This window comes from Talpa occidentalis, unplaced genomic scaffold (assembly GCF_014898055.3).
Source record: "Talpa occidentalis isolate TD23 unplaced genomic scaffold, MPIMG_talOcc4v2.1 talOcc4.6, whole genome shotgun sequence".
NCBI classification, from domain to species: Eukaryota; Metazoa; Chordata; class Mammalia; order Eulipotyphla; family Talpidae; genus Talpa; species Talpa occidentalis.
Genome location: NW_023604972.1, coordinates 92,892,574 through 92,919,595, shown reverse-complemented (window position 1 = coordinate 92,919,595; position 27,022 = coordinate 92,892,574). Strand labels below are relative to the sequence as shown.

The window sequence follows — 27,022 nt, the reverse complement described above, 5'->3', positions numbered from 1 at the left end:
CTCTAGTCCTTCCTTTCTCTGCCCCACCCCCACCCCGCGTAGTGTTCTCTGGTTTATAGTTGCTTGCTGATTTTGATTTTTACTTTGTATTAATTAGTCTTTTACCTAGTTTCTTATTTAGGTTTTCTAAATTCCTGCTATGAGTGAGACCATCCAGTATTTTTCTTTTTCTTTCTGACTTATTTCGCTGAGTATGATCCCTTCTAGCTCCATCCATGTTGCTGTAAACTGCATGTGTTTATCTTTTTTGAATGCTGAGTAATATTCCATGGTGTATATGTACCACATCTTCTTGATCCAGTCATCTATTTTTGGGCATTTGGGTTGCTTCCATAGCTTAGCTCTTGTAAATAGTGCTGTTATAAACATAGGGGTGCAGGTGCCCTTTGGAATTACTGTTTCTGAGTCATTTGGGTAAATACCTAGGAGTGGAATTGCTGGATCATATGGAAGCTCTATGTTTAGTAGGTCCAGAAATCTCCACACAGCTGTCCATAGTGGTTGGACCACTTTGCACTCCCACCATCAGTGCAGGAGAGTTCATTTTTCTCCACAACCTCGCCAACATTTGTTGTTGCTAGTTTTTTTAGTATGTGTCATTCTCACTGGTGTGAGATGGTATCTCATTGTAGTTTTGATTTGCATTTCCCTGATTACAAGTGATGTTGAACATTTTTTCATATGCCTGTTGGCCATTTGCATTTCTTCTTCAGAGAAGTTTCTTTTTAGCTCTTCTGCCCATTTTTTGACTGGATTATTTTCTTTGTTTTTGTTGAGTCTCTTCAGCTCTTTGTAGATTTTTGTGATCAGTCCTTTATCATTAGTGTTGTGTGCAAAAATTTTCTCCCAGTTGGTGGGGTTTTTCTTTGTTTTTTGTCCAAATATTATTTTATATGTAGTTGTTGAGATACTTCCAGTTGCCTACCTGTATTTTACCAACCTTCTCTTTTGAAGAAGAGAATTCTAATTTTGTAGTTATGTGTCTAGTAGTATACTTACCTAGATTTCCTTGGAGTCAGCAACGGCACTATAACCCAGTTGTAGAAATTGAGATATTTGGGGAAATATCCTGCGTGGGGTTCTGGGAAAACTATTGTATTTATGAAGTTTTACTTGACATTCATATTTTACCCTTTATCTTTTAGCATATTCCTTCCTGGAATAAATATGTAATCATTCTAGGTATAGCCACCATTGTTAAACCTGAGGATAAGTACACTCCAAAAGTCAGTGAAACTTCTTTAAAAAGCTAAAGTATTTGCTAATCTGATTGCAAGCTAAATTTGCTACATAGCTATTGTTCAGGAACTTAATTTCTTCTCACTTTTATGTTAAATTCTTTCTTTTCTATGCCGTCTTTCCCCTGGTTTCATACTCTTTCTTGGTTGTATTGGTTTCCATACATTCACTAGTAGCCTCTGAAGAGAGAAGAGATAGAATTTTGAGACTTCCATTGTCATTGTCCTACTTTATTGATATTTTCCCTGGGTTCCTGGATCAGTATTCTCTTTGGTCTTATGTGTTTGAAATGTATTATTACTTTTATACTTGCCATCTTAGCTGGATATTAATAATTTATTATATTGGTCACCCCTTTTTTTCTTATTATAAGAGCTATAGCTACAAATTTTCTCCCTCAGGTAATTATTTTTTTTGGTATGCTTAAAAAGCCATAAAAAAAACTTTGAAGATTAGTAAGGTTGCATCTTAGTATGGATCATTTAGTATGCTTGCAGATTCACTTTATTTTAGGAATTTTATTTTTGAGTATTTTTCTTCTGATATTCAGAGTTTTTCCTGCATTGCTCCATTTGTCACTTTTAAGTTTCAAGAATGCTAGTTTTACAGTCATTGTCTATTGTGTAGGTCATTATTTTAAGAAATAGAGGTATTAATAATGCAGCCCCTATCAAAGTTCCATTGCATTCAAAGAAATAGAACAAACCTTATTGAAATTCATATGGAACCACATAAGATGCTGTATAGTCAGTACAATCCTGACAAAAAAGAATGGTGACATCTCACTTTCAGACTTCAAACTATACTACAATGCTATAGCAATCAAAACAGTGTGATACTGGAACAGAAACAAACACAAAGACCAATGAAATAGAATCAAGAGCCCAGAAATAAACTCATACTTATATGGACAGTTAATCTCTGACAAAGGAGACAAGAATATATACTGGAGTAAGTAAAACCTCTTCAATAAATGATGTTAGAAAAAATTGGATTCTTCATGCAAAGGAGTGAAACTGGACCAATATCTCACACCATACACAAAAATTAACTCAAAATCAATTAAAGACTTGGATATAAGACTTAGAACCATAAAATACAGAGGCAAAACATTCCACAACATTGGCTTCAAAGATATCTTTGTGGATTCCTCTCCAAATGTGAGAGAAAATAACTCAGTCAAAAAATGGACTTAAGAATTAGACACTTCTCCAAAGAAGACATACTGATGGCCAGCAGTCATATAAAAAAATGCTCATCATCACTTGTTATTGGGGAAATAGAAATCAAAATCACAGCAAGATACTATCTCATACCTGTGAGAATGATACACATAAAATAGACCAGAAACAACAAGTGCTGGCAAGAGAGTGAAGAAAAAGGAATCCTTATACACTGTTGGTGGAATGTATACTGTTCCAACCCCTACAGAAAATTCTCAAAATGTTAAAAATGGGGCCTCCCTGGTGGCGCAGGAGGTTGAGCACAGCACTGTGAAGCTGTCCGCAACCTCTGCAGTGCCAGTTCCATCTCCGAGGGCCTTGGAGCAACCCACATGGCAAGCAGACCTCTCCTGTCTCGCCTGTCGCTCCCCTCAGCAGTGTATTTTGTCAGTCTGCCTGTTCTGTTCCCTGCTTTGTCTCTGGTGAATCCTCTCACCCTCCTGCGTCTCTGACCTGTACCCCAGTTATCGTGTAAATAAATCTTTTAAAAAAATGTTAAATATAGATCTACAAATATGATCCAGGAGGACCACTTCTAGTTTTCTAACCAGAGAATGTAAAACTCCTAATTTAAAAGGATATATGCACTACTGTGTTCATTACCACACTATTTACAGCAGCCAAGTTATGGAAACAACCTAAGTGCCCAAAGATACATGAGCAGCTTAGGAAGATCTGGTGTATATACACAATGGAATTCTACTCAGCCGTAAAAAAGAACCATTTGCCATTTGCAATAACATGGGAGATTTGGAGGGGATAATGCTCTGTGAAGTAAGTCAGAAGGAGAAAGGCAAATACTAGATAATTTCATTTATGTGTTGACTACAGAGAAACAAAAGCCAAACCAATGGCAAATCCTAGAATTCTGACTATAGAATTGTGACTACCATAGAAGAAGAAAGAAAGGGAGACTACTAGATAGGGAGAACATAAAGGGGGAAAACTATGAGTGACTAGTGATGGGTATGGATATAATCCTGTACCTCTAAATCATACACTGTTACCTGAATTAAAAAAAAGGAAATAGAATTAAAATAGAAAAAAATAGTTTGCTATTTTATTCCTAAGAAAGGGAGGGAAGGGGAAAAAAACAATAACAACAACAATGAAAAGACACCAAAAAGATGTATAGCAAAATAGTAAATAGAAAAACAACTATATCAATAGTTATTTTAAATTCAGATGACCTAAGGAATGTATAACTTTAAATGGTTTATTGAAATGTCTAATACCTGATAGAAACTTCCACTTTAAGAAGCTAATAAAAAAAAAAAGCTAGTAAAAGAAACCCAAAATAAACAGAAGGAAGAAAATAATGAATGGAAATCAATCAGGAGATTCACACCGACACATTATAATCAAACTGTCAAAGGCCAAAGACAAAAAGGGAATCTTAAAAGCAGCAAGAGAGAACAACTTGTTATTTGCATGGGCCCATAACAAGATTAATAACTGGTTTCTTTTCCGAACCATGCACTCTTAAAGTAAAGAAAGAACTGTGTTTGAAGTGTTGAGAAAAAAATTGTCAACCAAGTGGTCTATCTGGCAAACTATCCAAAAGAATTGGAGAAATGAACACGAAATACAGAATTTAGACATTCCAGTATTAAAACAGAACATGTCATGTTTTTTTTATGAATTTCAAAAATACATCAGTATGTATTACTCCAAAAAGTTTCAGCATGTACATTACTAATTAGGTTTCAGTGTTTGTTTATAATTCTGTCTCTTGTTGATGTAAAATTTTTATTTATTGTAATGCATACAGCTTAGAATTTTGATAATTAATATCATGTTAGTAGCACACACACAATCTGGACATGGAATATTGCTATTATCCTTCTAAATTGATCCCTGTCCCATAGGCAAATGTTGTTTTGACTTTTTCACCAGAGTTGTGTTTAAGGAGTAAAAGTTCTGAGATATTACCTTATGTTTACATTTACATATACCCATTTGGTGTATATATGATGTCTATGTAGTGTATATACATACATACATACAAAAGTAGAAACACCAAATCCCTAGATCAGGGAAATGATCTTTCATTTACTTATAGTTCATTTACTATCATTTCTCTCTACCCTAGTTCCCCCTGTGGTGATGTGATGAGGGCTAATGAGTGAGAGTGTTTATGGGGAAGGAGAGCTGTCTTACAGGAGAGGAGCCCCCACATTTTGAACCTAGTGTATTCTAGAAATTCTTCCATATTTCCTTCTCCTCTCTGTCATAGGTGGGATAGTTACCATATATATTGTCTGTCTCTGCCTCTCTCATCTCGCATTTCCATCTCTCCATCTCCCTCTCTTCCCTACCTCCCCCCCATTCCTCCCTCCCTCCCTCTCTCTCTGCACATACACACACACACATACACACGTATCTGTGTTTGGAAGTCATAGATTAAACTTTCTTATGTTTGCTTGAACTTTTCTGTACACCCAAGGAGCTATAACCTGTGCCACCAGTGCTATAAGTATTTGCACAATTTTTTCTTTTTTCTAGGAATGTAATTGCTGTGTCACATAGTAAGTATTTTTTCCCCTGCTTTCCAAATGCAGTCAGTTTTTTTTTTTTAGCTTTATGTTCTGCTGGTTTTCCTCATACTGTTTTTTTTAAATAAATTTTATTTTTATATTCCCCATACAATTGCGACCCCTTATTTTGACCCCAATCCCTCCCCTCCCCGGCCCCTGCCCCCCATAGAGTGTCTCTGGTTCATAGTTTTTTGTTGATTTTGATTTTCACTTTCCTATAGTTATTCTTTTTCCTGGTACCCTATTTAAGTTTTCTAGATTCCTGCTATGAGTGAGACCATCTGGTATTTTTCTTTTTCTTTCTGGCTTATTTCGCTGAGCATGATCCCTTCCAGCGCCATCCAGGCTGCTGCAAATTGCATGTGTTTATCTTTTTTGAATGCTGAGTAATATTCCATGGTGTATATGTACCACATCTTCTTGATCCAGTCATCTATTTTTGGGCATTTGGGTTCTTTCCATAGCTTAGCTATTGTAAACAGTGCTGCTATAAACATAGGGGTGCAGGTGCTCTTTGGAATTGATGTTTCTGTGTCCTTTGGGTAAATACCTAGGAGTGGAATTGCTGGATCATATGGAAGCTCTATGTTTAGTAGGTCCAGAAATCTCCACACAGCTGTCCATAGTGGTTGGACCACTTTGCACTCCCACCAACAGTGCAGGAGAGTTCCTTTTTCTCCACATCCTCGCCAACATTTTCTCCTCATATATAACTTCTTCTAGAGACCCAAAGGGTATCCTTTATTTTAGATATATGGACATTTTGGAGTTAATGAATAAATGCCTTCTTTATAAAATTTAACATTTTATGTGAAGGGTTATAACCTAGGTTTTTTTTGTTTTTTTTTTTTAAGTTTTTAGCTTGGTGTTTCTTGGATCCCTAGTTTACTTCCCTCAGCCTATCTAAAGTTAAATTTTTTTTTTCCATTTCAGGAGAAAAGAAAAACTTTAACTGATTTATTTTTGTCTCCATGAATATTGTAAAAGTTCTGCTTTAACATTTTTAATGTCTTAAAGTAGAATTAAATTTATTAATTTCAGTTCAGTAGACATTTACCTTCTCTAAAGTTTGAGGACCTCTGTACTCAGAAAGCTTGTTCTTATATACTAGAGCTGAACATACAGACTTAAGAAATGGGAAGTGTTGTGGGCAATTGAACATGGAATTTTCATAGTGGCTCAACACCAAGTTATTGGGCACAGGTGTTTCTGTAATTGTGATGTATTGGGGGAGATTCAGTGTTAAATGGTCCTCAAAACCATACTTCCACCTGTGTGGTACAGTGGTCACTGGGCTGTAGTATAAAACATGTAAAGTGAAGAGCAGAGTACCTACCTCCATCGCATTATCTTTGCTTCCGTTGATGGGTTTAGGTTGTAGGAAATCAGACTTTAAAATGGCTGAAATTTTATGCATATCTGTATGAAAACTTGATACTTGGAATAATCTCTACAGACTATAACAGCTATTTCAGCTATGTAGGAGAGACCTTTCTACTTAGTTCCAAATTCACAGATGTGTTGCATGAATCCAGAGTATGTAATACCAGTTTCTAGGTCAGAAATATACTAAAATGTAAAGAATAAGTTAAAAACATTAAGCATAATGTTCAAGCAAAAATAAGATATTGATAAAGTATTGCTTTCAAATACACATGGAGGTATATTAACATTGGTTTAGCTCCCTCTTTTACATGTGATATACATTTAGTCTACTAAGTTTAGCACATGGAAACTTCCTCTGTAAATGGATTTCAACATTTTTTAAACCCATTTTATCTAGTTTTACTCTTAGGCAGATTAAACATCTAAGTATATCTTAATTTGCTTGTTTAACCAAGTTTTCTGTTTCTGGACAAGGTGAAAATAAAACTCATTCCAGTATACATTTAAAATGTTAATTGGTGGGCTTCCCTTGGTGATGCAGGCATTTGAGCTCAGTGCTGTGAAGCTTTCCGTAGCCTCGGCAGCCCTGGTTCGATCCCGGCTGGCCGGCGAGGGTCCCACATGGCGCTGCAGACCTCTCCTGTCTCGCCCGCTTGCTGCTCCCCTCAGCAGTGTATTTCGTTGGTCTGCCTGTTCTGTTCCCCACTCTGTCTCTGGTGAATCCTCTCACCCTCCCATGCATCTGGCCTGTACCCTGGTTCTTGTATAAAATAAATAAATATTCTAATAAATAAATAAATAAATAAATAAATAAATAAATAAATAAATAAATAAATGTTAATTTGGGCTTCCCTGGTGGCACAAGGGGTTAAGCACCGCATTATGAGGTGGTCTGCAGCCTCTGCAGTAGGAGTTTGGTCCCCTGCCAGCCAGGGACAAACCCGCATGGTGAGGCATACCTCACCTTGTCTTGCCCGCTGCTTCCCTCTGCAGTGTATTTCTGTTGGTCTGCCTGTTCTGTTCCCCACTCTGTCTCTGGTGGATCCCGTCACCCCCCCCAATCCCCCATGTCTCTGGCATGTACCCTAGCTCTTGTATGCGTAAGTAAATAAATCTGTAAAAAAATGTTAATTAACAATTATTAAAACTGTTCAAAGTAAGATATAAAGTCTGAGTCCTCATTTATTCAATTTAATAATTTGCATATTTGGGAGAGCACAAATCTTATTCCAGTTAATGTGTTCTAATATAAAATTAATCAAGGTCAAATTTTAAAATATTGCTGTATTACCTCTATCAGCAGTTGCTGAAATTAATAATGCTTTATATCAAAGTGACATAAAAAGCAAATCGGACTTTTCTGTAAAAATAATGCTGGGTTGTGTTCCCTGTCCAAAGCTTGTTCTTATTACTTAATTCCTTGAACATGCTGTCCACAGTTATTTTACAATTATTTTTATTTTTTTAAGATTTATTTATTTATATAAGCACTGGGGTACAGGCCAGAGGTGCGGGAGGGTGAGAGAATCCACCAGAGACAGAGCAGGAAGCAGAACAGGCAGAAGGACTGAAATACACTGCTGAGGAGAGCATCTGGTGAGATAGGAGAGGTCTGCTTCGCCATGTGGGAATCTCCCTGGCCAGCCGGGAATCGAACTGACACCGTGGACGCTGCGGTCAGCTTCACAGTGCTGTGCTCAATCCGCTGCGCCACCGGGGAGGAGGCCTCTTTACAATTAATTTTAAATTCTTGTCCAATATCCTCATTTTCTTGCTTTTCTGTTTTTGTCTTTGTTTTTTCTTGATTTGTACTTAACATCACTAATTTTTACGTGCATATTTAAATTTTCTATTGTAGTAGATATATGTAATGTTCTTGAGTCAGAAGCAAAAGACTTCATCAATTTTCACAACTAAATATACCCATGTAGCAAGTACTCAGATTAGGAAACAGAGTATAAGTAGACTTGAGGAAGCCCCCCTCTTGACTCCACTTACCATTCTGCTTTTCCTCCCAAGTGGAAACAATATCCTGACCCTTAATTACACTGACTTTTCCTTCCCTTCCATCATCCATCCCTTCTCTCCTTTTTTTTACAAGAAATTGTTGTTATCCTTTTGAAGCTTTGGATGATGGATTTATGGTTTGCTGTAGAATATCACTAGGTAAGGGTGTCCACAATCTTAGTTTACTTAACCACCTCAGTTGTGGATTGAGATGATTAAAAGCTAGACATTAATTTTGTCATCTTTTCTCCATCAGGTATAGACTCTCAGGCTTTCTTGTACCAAAGATTAGGAGGGTTTGTAAGAATTTTGCTTTTTGGTGGATCCTGACCTCTAGTTTTGTTTCTATGTTTTTGTGAATAAGAGATCAGTTTTTAGATTTTTCAGACTTCTGTAATACATGCTTTTGTAAGGGAAAACAATTGCAAATACCATCAGATTTTTAGGTTTACTACTTCTGGGTCTTTCCTGTGTAATTTATCACTGTTCTTTTAAAGAGCTCTTTAGTGCCTTCCAATAGACATGCTACTTGTTTTTTGTACCTAGCTTTTCTTGTTCTTACTGGAGAGTTGTTCTAAATTGCCTATTTAGCCATTAGGGAAGCATGTTACCTGTTTTTTAAAAAATGTTCTTTATGATGACATTTTTGTCACTGGGGATTGTGATTTCCTTCAAGCACCTATAGCTAACATTGATTTAAGTGTAATGTGTTCCCCAATCACTACATTAGGGTTCAAAATGAAACAATTGCACAAGAGTCTCATGCGACATTTGTAAATTCTCAAATATGAGGCAATTTCTTTATCAGGAATAATTTTAAGGAAATTTTTCTTCATATCTTGCACTAGAGATATTTGAATATAGGTACAGTAATAATTTACATAACATAGTTTATAAAAAGAAAATTAATTAATAGGAAGAACAGGATTACCACTAATTGAACACTATTTGAGTGTTTATTTAAACACCAGATGCCAAGTGCTTGTATAGCTATCACTAAATTAACACAGTATAATAAAGGCTTATCTGATACAGATACTGTTTTATTCCCATTTGCAAATGAGAAATGAAGGTAATAAGAGGTCACATAATTTGCCATGGTCATAGAGTCAGCACTGATAGTGAACTGGTGTGACCTACTACTCCCATACTAATTGTATACAGCTAACTTCCTTTCTTTTTGGGCAAACATCTTGGTTGTAAACCAAGACCACAGAAGACAGCCAGCAATAACATAAGATTCCAATATAATGTTATTGATGATTGGTTCCAATCCTTTGTGGAAGACTGCCCATGTTCATCTTTAACCTCATAAAGACATCAACATTTCATTTATTGAAAATTTTTTTCCTTTTACTTCAAACTTACAGAATTATGCAGTTGATATACAGTAGTAATTAACAGAGCCAGGTCTAAAAATCTCTCCTATGATGTTCTCATAGCAGGCCAAGCAAGTTGAAATTTCATAAGAAGTATAAAAGCAAATTACTTTTGAGGGGATTATACTTTGAAGTAATAATTGATAGTAAAGTTGACTTTGTGTTTTTTTTTTTTTTTTTTTTTTTAACCATTGTGTATCTCCTGCAGTGAATTGTTTGTTGATGTCTGCTTTCATTTGCTAGGGCTGCTAAACTAAATATCACAGATGCTGACTCAACAGAGATTTACTTCTGTCATTCTAGAGGTTGAAAGTCCAAGATCCAGATTTTGGCAGGTTTGGCTTCTCCTGAGGCTTGTCTCCTTGGCTTATAGATGGCCACCTTTTCTGTGTGTCTTCACATTGTCCTGTCCTGGGGAATTCCAGAAATCTGACAGCCTTCCTTCTTTTTGTTCCACATCTCGACCCTTTATTCAGTCTGCAGTTTCCATCTCTATTCTTGACTTCTAGTAAGATGTCTGATTTAATCCATGAGTTGTACTTATGATCTCTATATCAAATGATTTCCCATCCTTGTTCACCTTTGGTATTCTCTCCTGAGCATGTTTTCTTGTTCTTCACAGTATGATTAGTCTGGTTCTGGTTCCTTTTTGCCTAATGATTCCTTAATTTATCAGCCTTTCTTATCTTACTAGTAGCATCTAGGAGAAATCAGGCTGCACCTTTAACACTTTGCTTAGAAATATGCTGAGCCAGATATCCAGGTTCATGACTTTTAGCTTCTGTTTTCCACAAAACACCAGAATACAATTGAGCCAAGTTCTTTGCCACTTGATGACAAGGATCACCTTTCTCTAGTTTCCAGTGGCATGCTCCTCATTTCCATATGTGACATCATCAAAGTCACTTTAACATCCGTATTCCAACCAATCACCTGTTCAAGATCATCTAAGTTTTTTTAAACATGAACCTCAAAACTTCCAATCTCTACCCATAACCTGGTTCCAAACCTACTTCCACATTTTAGGTATTTGTGATGGCAACACTCCACTCTAAGCACCAAGGTCTGTTAATTTGCTAGGGCTACCATAATGACATACATGCCACAGATTGAGTAAAACCAACAGAAATTTATTTCTCAGAGTTTCTCACAGTTCTTTAGTAAAATGAAAGTATAAAGTCAAGATGTTGGCTGCTTTGGTTTCTCCTGAGGCCTCTTTAACTTTCAGGTGATTGTCTTCTTGCTGTTTCCTCACGGAGCATTTTCTGTGTGGGTGACACGCGTTGTTGTGTCTTTGCAGGACTACGAGTCCTAGTGGATTAGGGCCCCACCCTTATGATCTCATTCATCCTTACATATTTATTTAAAAAAAGCTTAAAAATTCTACATAAAGTCATATTGGGGATTGGAACTTCAACATGAAAATTTGGACAATTCAGGCCATAATAACGTCTTCTACCCCTTTTCTAACTGAATTGTTTATTTACTGTTGATATTTAGGAATTCTTCTTATATTCTAGGTACCAGTCCTTTGCAAATATTTTTTTTGGCAGTCTATAATTAGTTGGGGTTTTTTTTTTTCCTTTTAAGAGTATTATTTTGTGCAGCAGTGCTTTTTAATTTTAATGAGATCCAATTTATCAGTGTTCCCTTTTATGGATGGTGATTTTGGTATCAAGTCTAAGTACTTTTTACCTGGTTATATTTTTAAAACTCTTGTGCCATGTGGAAGGAAAAATGATTTGAGGACACAAATTATACCTTTTCTTTTGCTGGGGGGAGAAAAGCAGTTCATGTCAAAAAATAGAGGTCGGTTCAGATAATAGCAAAATAAACCATTGGGAGTCAATTTTAATGAATTTTTCTTAGTTTTGCAGTTCTTTCGCATAAAGGCATTGATAGTTTTTGTGTGGACTATCTTAAGGATGTTTGTTTTGCAAGCAGCCTTGGAAAGGAAAAAATGTCTACCTCCTTTGCAAACATAGCATCATCTGATAGCATCATCTGCATGGTCATCTAAGCTGGGAATGGAGACCCCTTCTTGAGTGTCCGGCTCTCACCATCACATCTGTCACTGGCTCCTATTGATTGTAACTTCTAAGTTGTCTTTGAATTTATCCTAGATTTTCATATTTATCATTAACTGCTCAGATTCCTTATCTCATCCTGTCATATGTCTTTTCTATCTTGCTGCTTTTCAAAATTATTTCCTTGTCTTTAATATTTTTAGTAGTTTGACTTGTATCATTATGGATTTCTTCATGTTTGTCCAGTTTACTCAATCTATGTGGTCTTTTTCCAAATTTAGGAAATTTTCAGTGACTGTTTCTTAGAGTATTCTTTCAGCCCTGCCCTCTTCACAAAACAGTGTTAATTGTGTTATAATCCACAGGTCTCTGAAGTTATTTTGTTTCTTTTTGTCCTCAGTCTGTTTTTTCCTCTGTTGTTCAGTTTGGGTAAGTTCTTTTGTTCTGTGTTCCAGTTTATTGATGGATTCCTTGGTCTCCTCAATATTTCTTTTGATCCCATTCATTGTATAATCTTGGTTCTTGTATTTTTAAATTAGAATGTTTCTACTTGGACTTTCTTTGTAGCTTGTATTTCTGTTTAGACTTTATAATTCTTTGCTAAGACTTGCTATTTTTTTGTTTGTTTCAAGGATGTTCCTAGTTTCTCATTGAGATTTTTTTATGATGACAACTTTAAAATCCTTATTCGGGAATCTAACATCTTGACATAAAATGGTTATATTTTTTCATCCAGTTTTAGATCTTCCTTGCTCTTGGGATGATGAATGACTGATATTCTGGATATGAGGTTCTGAATCTTATTCAAACCTTCTGTTTTAACTGGGCCTGTTTGACATCGCTCTCCAGTAGGGAGAGGTGACATGGGGAGTATACTCAATAATAACAATTTCATTTTTCATAGTAGAAGTCCAAGATCGTCATTCAGCCTCCATTAATACCTCAGGGAGTCATGCTCATTGTTACTGTGGGTGGGGTTCTGGCTTCTGACTGGTCCTCCTCTGATAACTCTCAGACAAGGAGGGATAGAAGTTCCTTTGGTTGGTATTAGTCTACCTTGAGTCCTGAGCTGACAACAAAGAGAGGTGAATTGTTGTTACCACTAGGTGGCGGTGGTGCAAACCCTAAGTGTCCACTAGATGTCCTCTTATACTAGCTCAGTAGAGAGGAAATTTACCTTTCAAGGGTGGACTTGGATGTCCCAGCTTCCTGTGTAGCCTCCACTGACACCTCAGGAATACCTCATTACTTTTTTGGGGGGATTGAAGTCCAGGTCACATCTTAGACTTTTCTGACAGCACCCCAGTGGGATGGTTGGTGCATCTCACTGTAGTGAGGGTGGAAGATCTATCCTGCCCATGTTAGATTTTGCTGGTAGAGATGGGACTGTAGTTTTTTCTGTCTTATTGACTGTACCAGAGCAGTTACTTTCTACAGGTTTTGTCTTCCTAGACTTTTTTTTTTCTTGGTTCTCTGGTTACAGAGAGCAGATTTTAGAGGGTTTGTTGTATATTTGCCTGTGGGTGTTTTTGGTTACCATTTTTCCAACATCCAGTCTTTTATGTAAAAACAAAAACCCAATGAACTCATTGTTATGTCATTTTTTTGAGTTCTGAAGTTTCTAGCCAGTATTTCTTTTTCCCTCCACATTTCCTTATGTTTGTTTTACATGTAATACATAGGTTTCTAGTTTTCCTTAATGAGAGGAGTAGGGAAAAGAACATCTATCTGCTCCAAAAGAGGAAAGTAATTTTCAGGTATTCTGTAACAGAAGTTACCTCTAAAAAAGAGTAGAATTGGATTCATATGGATATTGTTGTCTTTGTGTGCTTTTTATTTGTTTATTTTTTAGGACTAAGGGACTATAGGGAGATTATATTTGTAGAGATAAGCAATTCAAAATGAAAAGTACAAAACAAAAACATAGTCAACTCCTATGTGTACATATAAATCCTTTGTAACACAGAGATCTGCTTAGTCACTAGTTTTTAGTCTAGTTATGTTAAACTATGTTATACTTTATTTTATACATGTTGTAGTTTAAACAACTCTCTTTGTTTTGATCTTTTGATCTAGTTACAAAGTGACCAATAATTATAAAATAGTTTTAAGTAGTTTCATATTATATGCTTTGTTAGAATTTAATGGTCAAGTTTTCCATTTGGGAAGTTGTGAGTATTTTCTATAGCTTTTTAACATTTTCAAAAGTTTACTATGTAATATTGAAGTATTATTTATAGTACTAAAGAATGCTGTTATAAGACAAAACAGACCTGTTATGCTAGTGTAATATTTTTTAAATTGCCTCACCAGCAATATTCTATAATAAAATATTGTAGATGTTTAAAGCTTTCTTTGTATAACATTTGAGTCGTTCAAAGTCTTAACTAATCTTGGGATTGTTTTTTTCCTTGTAGGATGATGTCCTAGAGGACCATGAAAAAAATTTCTATGAATCTGATGATGAAGAAAAGGAAAAGACGGACAAAAAGAAGAAACCATATATTATGGATCCAGACCATAGGCTTTTAATTCGGAATACAAAACCTTTGCTTCAGAGCAGGAATGCAGCGGTATGTTAAAACCTTACAAGAAATAATTTAGATTATTTAAAGTTCATTTTGAAAGTCTTTATTTATTAGTGTAATAATAGAGTATTGGCTTATTTGTTTATACATCTTGTCCCCATACCAAAAAGTTTTTGTTTATATTGCTTAATTTAGTAGTTGTGTACCTATTGGACTTCATTTACTTTTTTGTGGTTTTGTTAATTGGCTTTTCCTAAGTAATGAGCTCAGAATGCTTCTCAGTTTATTGAAGAACTGTTTTTATTTTTCTTGTACTTGATTGTAGTTATGAGTACCTGATCTGGGGTCAGTCCATAATATTTCTATCTCTTAAAAACCTGTTAAGAGTTTTCAAGAGAGGGCCTCCCCTGGTGGCCCAGCGGTTGAGTGCTGGGCTGCGAAGCTGGCCACAGCCTCTGCAGCACTGGTTTGATCCCCGGCCGCCAGGTGAGGGTCCCACATGGCACGCAGACCTCTCCTGCTGCCTGCTGCTCCCCTCAGCAGTGTACTTCGTCAGTCTGCCTGTTCTGCTCCCCTCTCTGGCTCTGGTGAATATTCTCACCCTCCCACGCTTCTGACTGTACCCAGTGCTTATATAAATAAAATAAAATAAATCATAAAAAAAAAAGAGTTTTCAAGAGACTAACGTATAACAAAAGGACCTAGCATAATGGCTTATACATAGTAAATTTAAACTGGTAGTAATAGCAGTTAAAAATCATCTTGATTTTAGTCCTAAGTTTTTTGACTTTATTTTGTTTTACACCTTTTTATTTTAAATAATCCTTCGTATTTTAGGACAATACATGCATACCATAGAAAATTAGAAAATATAGATTAGCGAAACTAAAATAAAGCATCACATTCCCATCACTCAGAAATCTGTTATTAATATTTTAATGCATTTTCTTTTAGATCTTTTTTCTCCATAAATATTTTTATATTCACATGTGTGTATGTCTATACAAGTATATATTTAAATCAAGTTAAAATCGTGATGTACATACTACTTTAAGCCATTTTTTTTCCCCCTGGTTAGTTCTTTCCACCTTCTACCTTTTCATTTCAATAAAATTTCATCTCATTTAATACTCATTTATCTTAAATTTTCTTTTATAGGTGGCTTATAGAAATCATTATCTAATATCTAAACCAAATCTAATGCCTTTGGTTTTTATATCTTTTAAATCTCCAATCTTGCAGAATGTTCTGGTTTGCTTATTTTATGGAGTTAAATTACTTGTTTGTAGCTTGTCTTTGCTATTACTTGGAAATAAAAACTAAAGATTTGATAGATTTTCAATTTAAATATTAAAATTCTTAAAAGTTCTGTTCAATTTGTAAAAACTTTATAGATGAGGAATTTCACTTGACTTATTTTGAAGTTTTCTGATGCTTTAGTGCTTTGTATCTTAGTATCTTAATATATGTATCTTAGTAATTAGCATAAGTTTTATCTTATACTTAGTAATTCATTTTCCAAATCGCTGTTAAGTAACCATGCATAGTAGTAACAAATAGCACTTTACTCATATTGTAAAATATTCTTGTATTTCAGTGTGCCCTAGCTTAGCCAGATACTACTTAGGCAGTTGTGGTTTGCCACCTAAAACTCTCCATTATGATAGACTCACTATTAATTAATTTGTCTTTGAAATTCATTTTAGAATCCAAAAGCTTACTGATTCAAAGTGTTCTTGAATGGTGAAATAAATAGAGGTAATTTGTAGTTTTTGTCCCAATATGTTTGGTTCCCACCTTATTTGATTATATGCCAAATAGAGCTAGTTTACTTTTTGTTCCAATATTATTTTTGTATCCTGCTTATTTGATACTACAAAAAGGCTCCAGAGGCATTGTGAATAGATTTTTTGATTTAGTCTTATTCTCAAATAACTAAAGACTTTTGTGTCAGGAAACTTAGTTGCTCAATGCTGTGTGCCTTTAAACTGGAAATAAGCAATATTGGAGAGATTGTGGGGAGGCTGTTCTAACAATCTAGATAAGGAGATAGTGGTATGAATAGTTAAGAATAGAAAACTGTGTATATGGTGTACTTTATTAAGAACTTGCGTAATAACTGGAAGGCCTATGAGATTTATATATGTTCAGTCATTTTGGATTTTGGAGTTTAAGGAGCTTCCTTGATTGTTTTTTACAAATTAGACTATAAATTTCAAATACTGTCTATTGAAGAAACTTTAAACTGTTAGATTTTTTAATACTGGGGCAAAGAGAATATCTTTAGCCCTTTTAAGTTAGGGAGTGCCCGAATAATATATTAGAACAAATGACATAATGAGTGGAATCTAGAATCTTAAAAACATTGACATATATAGAAAGTACAGTTTATCTTATTGCTTAGTAGCATTAGACTTACTGTTTTTAATAGAAAAGGATTTAATTTATTATCTGTAAAACATGTTAAAATTAAGCTTCATTTTTCTTTTCTACCATATATCATAAGTTATTAGCCAGTTATATGCTTTAATATTTTTTTTAAATGACTATCTCCTTCTTGTAAATTAAGGCAGTCATTAAATGAGATTTTGTTTTATAAGATTTCAATTCAGGAGAGTTTGTTCTTTAATTAAAGCATATTTGTGGATCACAGGTGAAGAAAGGTGGTGTCTTTAAACCTACTCTATTTCTCAAGTAAGGTCTGAAATCTCTTATGTCAGAATTGTAAAAAAAAGTGCAACAAAATGCAAATAGTAAATTTAGGACCCTGTTAACAGTATTTTAAAAAATGTTTCTTAGTTTCAGAAGAAACTGTTAAGCACCCTCAGATGTTCATACTCTTTTGGCATATGCTAAACTCCTGCCATATATTTGTTTAAAGTTTATATACCAAGGAGAAGTATAGTATTTACTAATGTATCTTGTGCGCAAAAGACAAGATGATATACTTCTTACTACCATTCCTTGCAGTTGGCATATGTTAAACTGTATACTTTTAACTTGAGTGAGTGGTAATCTGGACATCTGTTCTCTGGATTTAAGTGTGGAAGCATGTAGGGTAATCATAATACTCTTATATTTTATGGCCAATAATTTCTGATTACCCTTATAATGGCTTTGAGCTAAAAACTTTTTAAAGTTCTACAAACAAGATCATTTCAAATGCTACTGTTTTGGTGGAATTATTTGCTAGACTCCCCTGATTGTAATGAAAATATACTGATTTTTCTTTATTTCAGCCTACTTGTCAGTTATCTTAAAACTTACGACTTCAGTTTATAAGACGTGTTTATTTTTTTTAAATTCTTAGCAGCAGTACTAAGAGTATGAGATTTGGAGCGTCATACCAAGTTTTGCCATGTACTGGTGGTGACACTTTGGGTAGTTCTTTTAACATCTATTTTCTTTCTTTTTTTTTTTTTTTAAGATTTTATTTATTCATTTATACAAGCACTGGGTACAGTCAGAAGCATGGGAGGGTGAGAGACTTCACCAGAGCCAGAGGGGAGAGCAGAGCAGGCAGACTGACGAAGTACACTGCTGAGGGGAGCAGTGGGTGGCAGGAGAGATCTGTGGGCCATGTGGGACCCTCGCCAGTGGCCAGGGATCGAACTGGCGCTGCAGAGGCTGCGAGCAGCTTCGCAGCCCAGCGTTCAACCGCTGCGCCACCAGGGGAGGCCCTAACATCTATTTGCTTTTCCAAGGATGAAGTAGTTTCCTGAGACTACCATAACAAGTTACTGTAAACTGGATAGATTAAAATAACAGAAATGTTCTCTTATGTTTCAGTAGTTCAGAAGCCCAAATCAAGGTGTCAGCAGGGTTGGTTCTTTCTGGAGGCTCCATGGTAGAAAGTGCTTTTTGCTAGCTTTCAGTGATTGCCAGCAATCCTTGGCATTTCCTAGGTAATAGATGCATCACTCCAGTCTGTGCCTCCATCTTCACTTTGCTGTCTTCTGTGTCTCTGTGTATCATTTTCTCTCTTTAGGGCAGTCAATGAATGTAAAGCCCCTACCCTATCCCAATATGATCTAATAATGATAATTCTTTAATAATGTCTGCAAAGACTATTTCCAAATAAGATTGCATTCTGAGGGTCACATGATCTCTTGGGTAGACAGTATTCAACCTGCTACAAAGAGTAACAATATACTCATTATATTTCACAGGAATTTCGTAGAATTTAAAGGAAATAATATCTAAGAATGTACTCTGTATGGTGCTCCAGTATTTATTTCTTGCTGTTTTCATGCTTTATTTTTTAGGTGGTTATGGCAGTTGCTCAGCTGTATTGGCACATAGCACCAAAATCTGAAGCTGGTATTATTTCTAAATCACTAGTGCGTTTACTTCGTAGCAATAGGTAGGACATAATTTTATGTTTTTTCTTTTCAGTTCATTTAAAAGTATGTTTGAACAAATGGAATCTGTTTTCCATGGCTCTGACTGTATTTTATCATTGATTTTACACTTAAGGAGTTTGTATTCTCGCTATGGTGATGTTTATTCCATTAGCCCTAAGAATATCCTCCTTGCGTGTACTCAGATCAGCAACATTATTGACTTTACATCTTCAGAATACAGTATTATGGTCATAAAGGCCTTTATACAATTTATCCTAAAGTTAATGATAAAAATTGAAGGTTTTTTAACTTTCAAAGAGATTGAAAGTATTTTTTGGCATGTAATATGTTTTGTCACTAGTAGCCGAGTATTTAGTGTTTGATATTTCTAGGTGTGACTTTAATAAATATTTTGAAATTTTAGTAAATCTGTAATCATTGAAAAACTATGCTAATGTATTATCAGATTAACTTAGCGTAATTAGTATGAGTGCATATAGAGCAATTCATGTACTAACTTACATAGTTTATGACATAATCACTGCTTCTTGTGAAGTTGCAAACTGTATTTTGCTTTATTATAAAATAACTTTATTTTTAAAAGCTAAATATTTTAAAGAAATTCATGTACTCTTCACTCACTGTAATTCAGCAGTTCAGGTCAACAGTTCAGAAAACTTACTGAATTCCCGTGACATGCACTTTCAGTTTAAGACCAGATTTTGTTTTGTTTTTGTTGTTGTTGCTGTTGTTTTTGCTTTCTGTGTTTAAGATTACCTTTGTTCTAGTAATTTAGCTTACCCTGGATATTTTGCAACAATTTGTTATTTTAAATTAAAAATTTTCTCATAGAGTCCTGACTTCTGAGAGAGTTGGGGGGAGAAGAGGGGGAGATAGTTAATTTTGTTCTTAACTAGAACTTAGGGCCGCAATATTAACCTGCTGTATTCCTTAGTGAACTATCATTTCCTTTGTATTCCTGTTCTCGTCTCTATCATAATAATTCTCTCTCTTTTTTAAATCAGTTCAATAACTTCTTTTCTATGGCTAATTCAAAGGTTTTCAGAAAGCTGAATGCATCTTTCACCTGAAGTTTTTTTTTTTCCTGGCCGTGAAAGAACTGGGGTATAGAGGAGCAGCAGGGGAGACAGGAGAGGTCTGTTGCACCTTGTGGTTAGCTCCATGGCAGGGGATCAAACTCCAGCCTTAATGGTGATAGCACTGAGACTTAACCCCTAGGCCACCAGGGAGGCCCTTACCTGATTCAGTTGTACCAGCATTTCTTAGCTATTTGGACTTAAAGTAGAACTGCTTTTTAAATATTTTACTTTGGACAAGATTGAGTGATACAATGAGCCTTCTGATCAGAAGTTTGTATTCCCGTATGGTGATGTTTATTCCATTAGCCGTAAGAATATCCTCGTTGCGTGTACTCAGATCAGCAACATTATTGACTTTACATCTTCAGAATACAGTATTATAAAATTGGTTTTAACTCTTCCTAATGATTAATCAAATCTCATCTATTAATAGTTTTTCAGAAGATACATTTTAAAAGAAGACATAGGTACCTAAGATTTACTGAAACACTTTTCAATTTGAGTTCCATTCAATATGAAAGTTTTTACTGATTTTTTTCCCTTTATGTACTGTTTGCTTAAAGATAAGTCATTGGAAAATATACTTATTGAAAATTGTCCTTTAATTTCTAGGGAGGTGCAGTATATTGTTCTACAGAATATAGCAACTATGTCAATTCAAAGAAAGGTATGTGCATTGTGAACATACAATTTAAGAGCAAAATCAATACAGTAGCATTTATATTTATTTACACAATTGTTTTTGTAATCTAGGGTATGTTTGAACCTTATCTGAAGAGTTTCTACGTTAGGTCAACTGATCCAACTATGATCAAGACCCTGAAGGTATTCATACTTTTATTTTCAGATACTCTAATACATATTTAGTTTGAACATACTGCTATAGTTTCTCGCATTAGTAAAATACAGTTCTGCTTTAAAAAAAAAAATGGGTACAGGGCATCCCTGGTGGCGCAGCGGTTGAGCGCTGGGTTGCGAGGCTGCCCGCGGCCTCTGTGGTGCCGGTACGATCCCCAGCTGCTCCCCAGCCACCGGAGGAGGGTCCCACATGGCGCGCAGACCTCTCCTGCTGCCCGCTGTTCCCCTCAGCAGTGTACTTCAGTCCTTCTGCCTGCTCTGCTCCCCACTCTGGCTCTGGTGAATTCTCTCACCCTCCCGTGCTTCTGACTGTACCCAGTGCATGTATAAACAAAAAAAAACAAACAAACAAATTAAATAAATAAATAAAACATGCCTCTATAAAAAAAAAAAGGGTACATTTACTGTCATGCTACCTACACCTTAAATAACTCAACAGTATACTGAAGGAGATAGACATACAAATAGGTCATTTCAATATGATATGTTTTAAATGATATTACAGAGATTTGAATTCAGGGCTATGAAAGACAGAAAGGTGGGTTTTATTCTCTGGGAGATTTAGAAAAGACTTATAGAAAAGTTGTTTGAGTGAAACTTTTGTTGTTGGTTGATAGGTCGATTGGAGATTATAGTGTTGGGAATAGGAGCAAGTCACGGTTTATGCTAATAACAAGAGGGTTATGAAAGTGTTGTGTTTAGGACATGATAACTACAGTATAATGTAATTAGGGGTATAAAGCTATAATGGTTAAAACAATGATTAAAATTTAGAGAGAAAAATAAGTGAAATTGAATAGAAAACCTAGATATAATTGTGCATATGAAAATTTACTATATAATAGAGGCATTACAAACATGGGGGAAGAATGAACTATTCAATAAATATTGTAATGATTGGTTATTTTCATGGAAACTGAGTTTAATCTTAAGGAAATGTAAGTCTCCTAAATTGAAGGATACTTTACATAATAATTGGTTTGTAATGAAAGCATGTAGGTTAAAAGAAAGAAACTATTGTCAAATAATGAGCTTTACCCTTGTGCTGGACTAGAGATTATGGGTTCTTTATGGAGAGAAATATGTTTGGAGCTGAAAAATAAGTTTTTCTTTTAAATATAAAAAGGAAAAAAGATGAAAAACTTTCAATTTGAAGGAGACTAAAGAGACAACTAAATAAAGTATGTGAAACTGAACTGGATCCTTTATTATACATTATTCAGATGATTATAAACTTAAATGAAGCAGTGTTATATGTGTCAATGTTAATCTCCTAATTTTCTTGGTTGCATTATGATCTGTGTGACAGTATCCTTTTTTATAGAAAATATATACAGAAGTATTTGGGAATAATATTATCAGATTGGCAACGTTAGTCTCAAGTAGATCAAAGAGAGTTCTTTTTGAGCACCTGCACCCCTATGTTTATAGCAGCACTGTTTACAATAGCTAAGCTTTGGAAACAACCCAAATGCCCCAAAATAGATGACTGGATCAAGAAGATGTGGTACATATACACCATGGAATATTACTCAGCATTCAAAAAAGATAAACACATGCAATTTGCAGCAACATGGATGGTGCTGAAAGGGATCATGCTCAGCGAAATAAGCCAGAAAGAAAAAGAAAAATACCGGATGGTCTCACTCATAGCAGGAATCTAGAAAACTTAAATAAGGCACCAGGAAAATGAATAACTCTAAGAAAGTAAAAATCAAAATCAACAAAAAACTATGAACCAGAGACACTCTATAGGGAGTGGGGGGCGGGGAGGGGAGGGATTGGGGTCAAAATAAGGGGATTGTAATTGTATGGGGAATATAAAAATAAAATTTATTAAAAAAAAAGAGTTCTTTTTATTCTTTTCATATGTTTTAGGTAGCTTTAAAAATGTACAAAAAAATATTCTCACAAAATAAATGGAAAGTGAAATCCCCATATATATATTTGAAAAACAACTAATATCCTGAATATACAAAGAATTCCTACAATAGATCTTTTAATTGGACTGTTTAGACCATTTATTTATTATTTTTTAATTTAATTTATTTTTTACATCATTTTTCATTTTTGTACAATGCATGCATTTTCATCTTGGTTATAGTCCCCGTAAAATTCCTACCACCCTTGTTTTGATCCCACTCCCTTCTTTCCCCCTCACTCTCCCCCCACCCTGCAGTGTGTCTCTGGTTTATAGTTGCCTGTTGATTTTGATTTTTACTTTATTATAATTAGTCTTTTTCCTGGTCTCTTATTTGGGCTTTCTAAATTCCTGCTATGAGTGAGACCATTGGTATTTTTCTTTTTCTTTCTGGCTTATTTCATTGAGCATGATCCCTTCCAGCTCCATCCATGTTGCTACAAATGGCATGAGTTTATTTTATATTCTGTTTTCTGTTTGTCCTGTTTATCCTCTGTTCCTTTTTTATGCTCTCTGTCAGATTAACTGAATGTTTTTTGCTTTGCATAAAATGAGAGCAAATTGTTGTCTAACTTTATCCATGAAAGAAAAGTCAAATTATTTTTAATTGTTTAGATTGATTGGATATAATTTGTTAAGTTGGTACAAACAATTAGAGAAGTTTTAGGATTCTATTGTTCCTAATTCAATTTTAAGCAGCATGTATTATCTGTTCTCTCTTTGTAGATATAGTGAGACATAGTTCATCTGGTTTATAATGCTTCATATTTACAGCAAAGTGAATTTTTTTTAAAAGGACAAATTATCTTTCTACTAAATAAATGCCTAGCCTCTATTAATTTCATCTTTTTATTTGTGTTTTAAGATGTTTACTTTTTCTTTCTTCTACCATAGCTTGAAATTTTGACAAACTTAGCAAATGAAGCCAACATATCAACTCTTCTTCGAGAATTTCAGGTCTGTGTACAATGGTAATTTAACTTTTAAAACAATATGGCTTCTGAGATTTGTGTTCAATTTTAATTTAAGTATACATCTTTTTAAATTTAGGAATAAAACTTTTGTAGGACAAGATTGCAACTAAGAAATTTATAAAATTTCAAGAATAAATATTTACTAATTTAAAATTTAAGGGAAATGTTTTCATAGAATTTAAAAAGACTTGTTTTTAACTTTCTTTGAAATTATATTACTGGTAGATTTCATCTCTCTGTGCTGTCATCAATAGTCCTTTCTGCAGTCAGCAGTCATGCTGCCTTCACTACTTGAAAGCTGGATACCTGTACTTGTTTTACTTATCACTGTTTTTGACACTGCCATCTCTGCCACTACCATGAGTAACTCAAAATTTTTATTTCAAACAGGCCCCATCATGATTTTTTTTATTGTTGTTTTTGTTTTACTACATTTTTAAACTATGCATGCTAATGGATGAGACACAACCTACAAAATATTATTCAAAACTTACCTCATGGGTGTTAAATACTCTGTTCTGAAGACTGGTGGAGCATAGCAGTGGAAAAACTTCCTATCACTATTACCAGTTTTATATTTTTTAAGCAGTTTCTTAACAATGGCATACCACAAGCTTCATAGTAACCAGAGTTTTGTGAATTTACAACTTTTATAGATTTATTTTATTGCCATAATCCTTTTATATGCCCATATGAAATTTCTTTTTAGCTATATAGACATTGTTTCTTTTCAACTGTGTGATCTTATACTTTCGAGAGGAGTAGTAGTATCCAGTAGCATGTCCATGATTTCTAATTTCACAACTGGATTACTGTATTTTTCAGTAATTATATATTTTTCTAGGAAAATTCTTGTGAAGTTAGAATATCTTAGATACCCACTCATGCCAGTTTTAATGCCAGAAAATTCTTATCTAGTAATCTATCATGATAGAACATTGCTTGAATTTTATTTTTGTCTCATTTTTATAATTTTGCTGCTTTATTTTTGAAGTTTTTTCTTTGTATTTGCACTTGTCCTTTATTCTGTTGTAGTGTATAATTTGTTTGGGTGTCCATTCATTGCTCTCTTAATGTTTCTGTCAACGTTACTGGGGCTGTTGAAAGTGGGCCTCAGATACTCTTGATATTGTTTAGTTGTACAGAGGTGCACACATGATCTGTTTCAGAATTTAGTGAGCTAGTCATTCCACTTGGTGCCAGGATTTATAATAAAGCCCATTGTTTATTTGATTTTTTAATGTACTTTTTCTCCATATATCTATTTTTATCAGTCTATATTTGAGCTTTATTCCTTTATTTACTCCCTACCGTCAACCCTCCTCTTTTGATAACTTCACTTCTATGGTCAGATTTCAAGTATTTGTTTGGGTTTGGTTTTTATGTGCTTTTGCTTTGTTTCTTCATAGTCCACATGAGTGAAATCCTAAAATAGGATTTTAGATTCCATTTTATACAACTAGTGTATAAATATGCACAGTAAAAGTCCATTCATTTATATAAACAATAAAAGTTTAGTTTTTAAATTAGGAGAGTTGTAACCAAAGTGAAATTCTTTAGGGCTAAAAGAAATTTTGTGAAGATCTTTGAACTTTTTGTTGTTAAAGCAGTGATTTATTTCTTTTTAAGTTTTATAAATATGTCTTACAGTGTAGTTTCAAGCATTCTTTTAGAAGAAAATCTTTTAAAATTATGAGATTGGGTGTGTTGTAAATTGAGTATTTATAAAGTATTGAAATGCTGCTGACTATAGCTATTGTTAAAGTTTTATTAGCATTCAGATACCATTTTGAAGTAAAATATTTGTCAGTAGTAAATTGGTCCCTTTCCTTCTTTTCTCTCAATTTTTGGATTTAATCTCTCTGAAAAAGCAACCATTTTTTTCATAGATTCACAGATGCTGCTGGTTAAATGAACTGAAACCTCCAAAGAGAGAGTTCTCATCATCTCTTTCAACCTTGCACTTAAACTAATTGTTGTCTTTGGGTGACTGCTCCCCACTATCTGTTTTGGATTCACAAGTCACAGTGGCTACAGGTGAATGAACCTGATCTGAAAATGTGCCTCTTAATGTAGGCACAGTCTCTAAGTAAAAAAAAAAAAGAAAACTAAATCAAACTTCATTATTAGTTAGGTCTTCTATAGATGAGAATATGTATTTTAGAATTCTTATATATTGACAAAGCTTAGTATAATAAGGGCGTTTTTTTAAAGTTCACTTGATAGTACCAATGTATAAACTAATTAAAATAATAATTTCTAGACCTATGTGAAAAGCCAGGATAAACTATTTGCAGCAGCCACTATTCAGACTATAGGAAGATGTGCCACCAACATCTCTGAAGTCACTGAAACATGCCTCAATGGTTTGGTGTGTCTGCTGTCCAACAGGGATGGTAAGTTGACAGTTTCGTTTTCTTTCAATTAATTTTTTTTTGACTCTTCGTGTGAAATTGTAACTTTTTAAACATTGTGTTTTGGTTTTCTTATACATCTGTAGCATGATCAATGAGTAGCATTTTGTATTTGAAAAATATACACGCACATTTTTGTTGTTCTTGTTGTTGAATTTATATACCTAACTTGCAAACAGTACTTATCTCACCTCAGTAGAAGTAAGTATAATTTGTTTATTTTATTTTATTACACTTTAATTGACTTTGTTGTGCCTGTTCCACAAAGGTTCTATTTTTCTGCTTTGTCATGTAAGTCATGCATTATATTGGTTCACCTGCAGAGGGTGCTAAAAGCAGGCAAATGACTTTATAACATGGAAAAATGACTAGATCAAAAAGTACATTAAATGTGTAGCCTCAAAATTTTTCCCAGAAATTCACCTAATAATTTTATATTCAAGTTTAACTAGATTTTCAAGTAATCAGTTTGGAACCGCTTCATGCTTTTAAGCCAAACAATGTCTAAATATTTGGTAAAGCTGGACGGGTAATATCTAGTAAAATATGTAGTCTAGATTTCATACTGCCTTTTGGTAAAATGTCAGCTATTTCTGTGGTTTGGATCTAGAATAAATGAAATCATATGAGAAAGAATGAGAAATTTGTCAGTTTTCACCTTTAAAATAATTTATATAGAGAACTTCTATAATTTTGTATTTAATTAAAACACAAAGTTCTTTTTAAGAAAAGCTTAATTTCCTGTGTAAAAGCTAAATTTCCTGTAAAATCAAATTTGAATATTTGTGGAATTATAAATATAATTTTGTGATACATAGATAATAGGCTTATATGACATAGCAAAATTGATTATTTTTAAATATTTTATTGAAATATCTTTAACAATAACATCCTTTTTGTCTCTCATTATCACATTTAAAAATGTGACTTTAAAAAAATGTTTGTTTTCTTGCAGCTTTAATAGTGATTTTCTGCTTGACCAAATAAAACACAGTCTTTGGGAAAATATCTTCAGAGCATTCAAGTTTATGAACCAGAGTTTACTGAGGTTCTTTTAAAATTTAGTTTCATACAAAAACGCATCCA

The 27,022-nt window shown here is 34.3% G+C and overlaps 1 protein-coding gene across 1 annotated transcript in view; it reads left to right on the top strand.

Annotated features, from left to right (window-relative positions):
- The window catches only part of AP3B1 (adaptor related protein complex 3 subunit beta 1), a 210,205-nt gene that overhangs the window by 57,547 nt on the left and 125,636 nt on the right, over positions 1 to 27,022 (top strand). The window contains exons 8-13 of the mRNA XM_037529629.2: positions 14,216 to 14,371; positions 18,592 to 18,689; positions 20,382 to 20,436; positions 20,523 to 20,594; positions 23,443 to 23,505; positions 25,786 to 25,918. Coding sequence (XP_037385526.1) covers positions 14,216 to 14,371; positions 18,592 to 18,689; positions 20,382 to 20,436; positions 20,523 to 20,594; positions 23,443 to 23,505; positions 25,786 to 25,918 — 577 coding nt within the window. The remainder of the gene's footprint in view (positions 1 to 14,215; positions 14,372 to 18,591; positions 18,690 to 20,381; positions 20,437 to 20,522; positions 20,595 to 23,442; positions 23,506 to 25,785; positions 25,919 to 27,022) is intronic.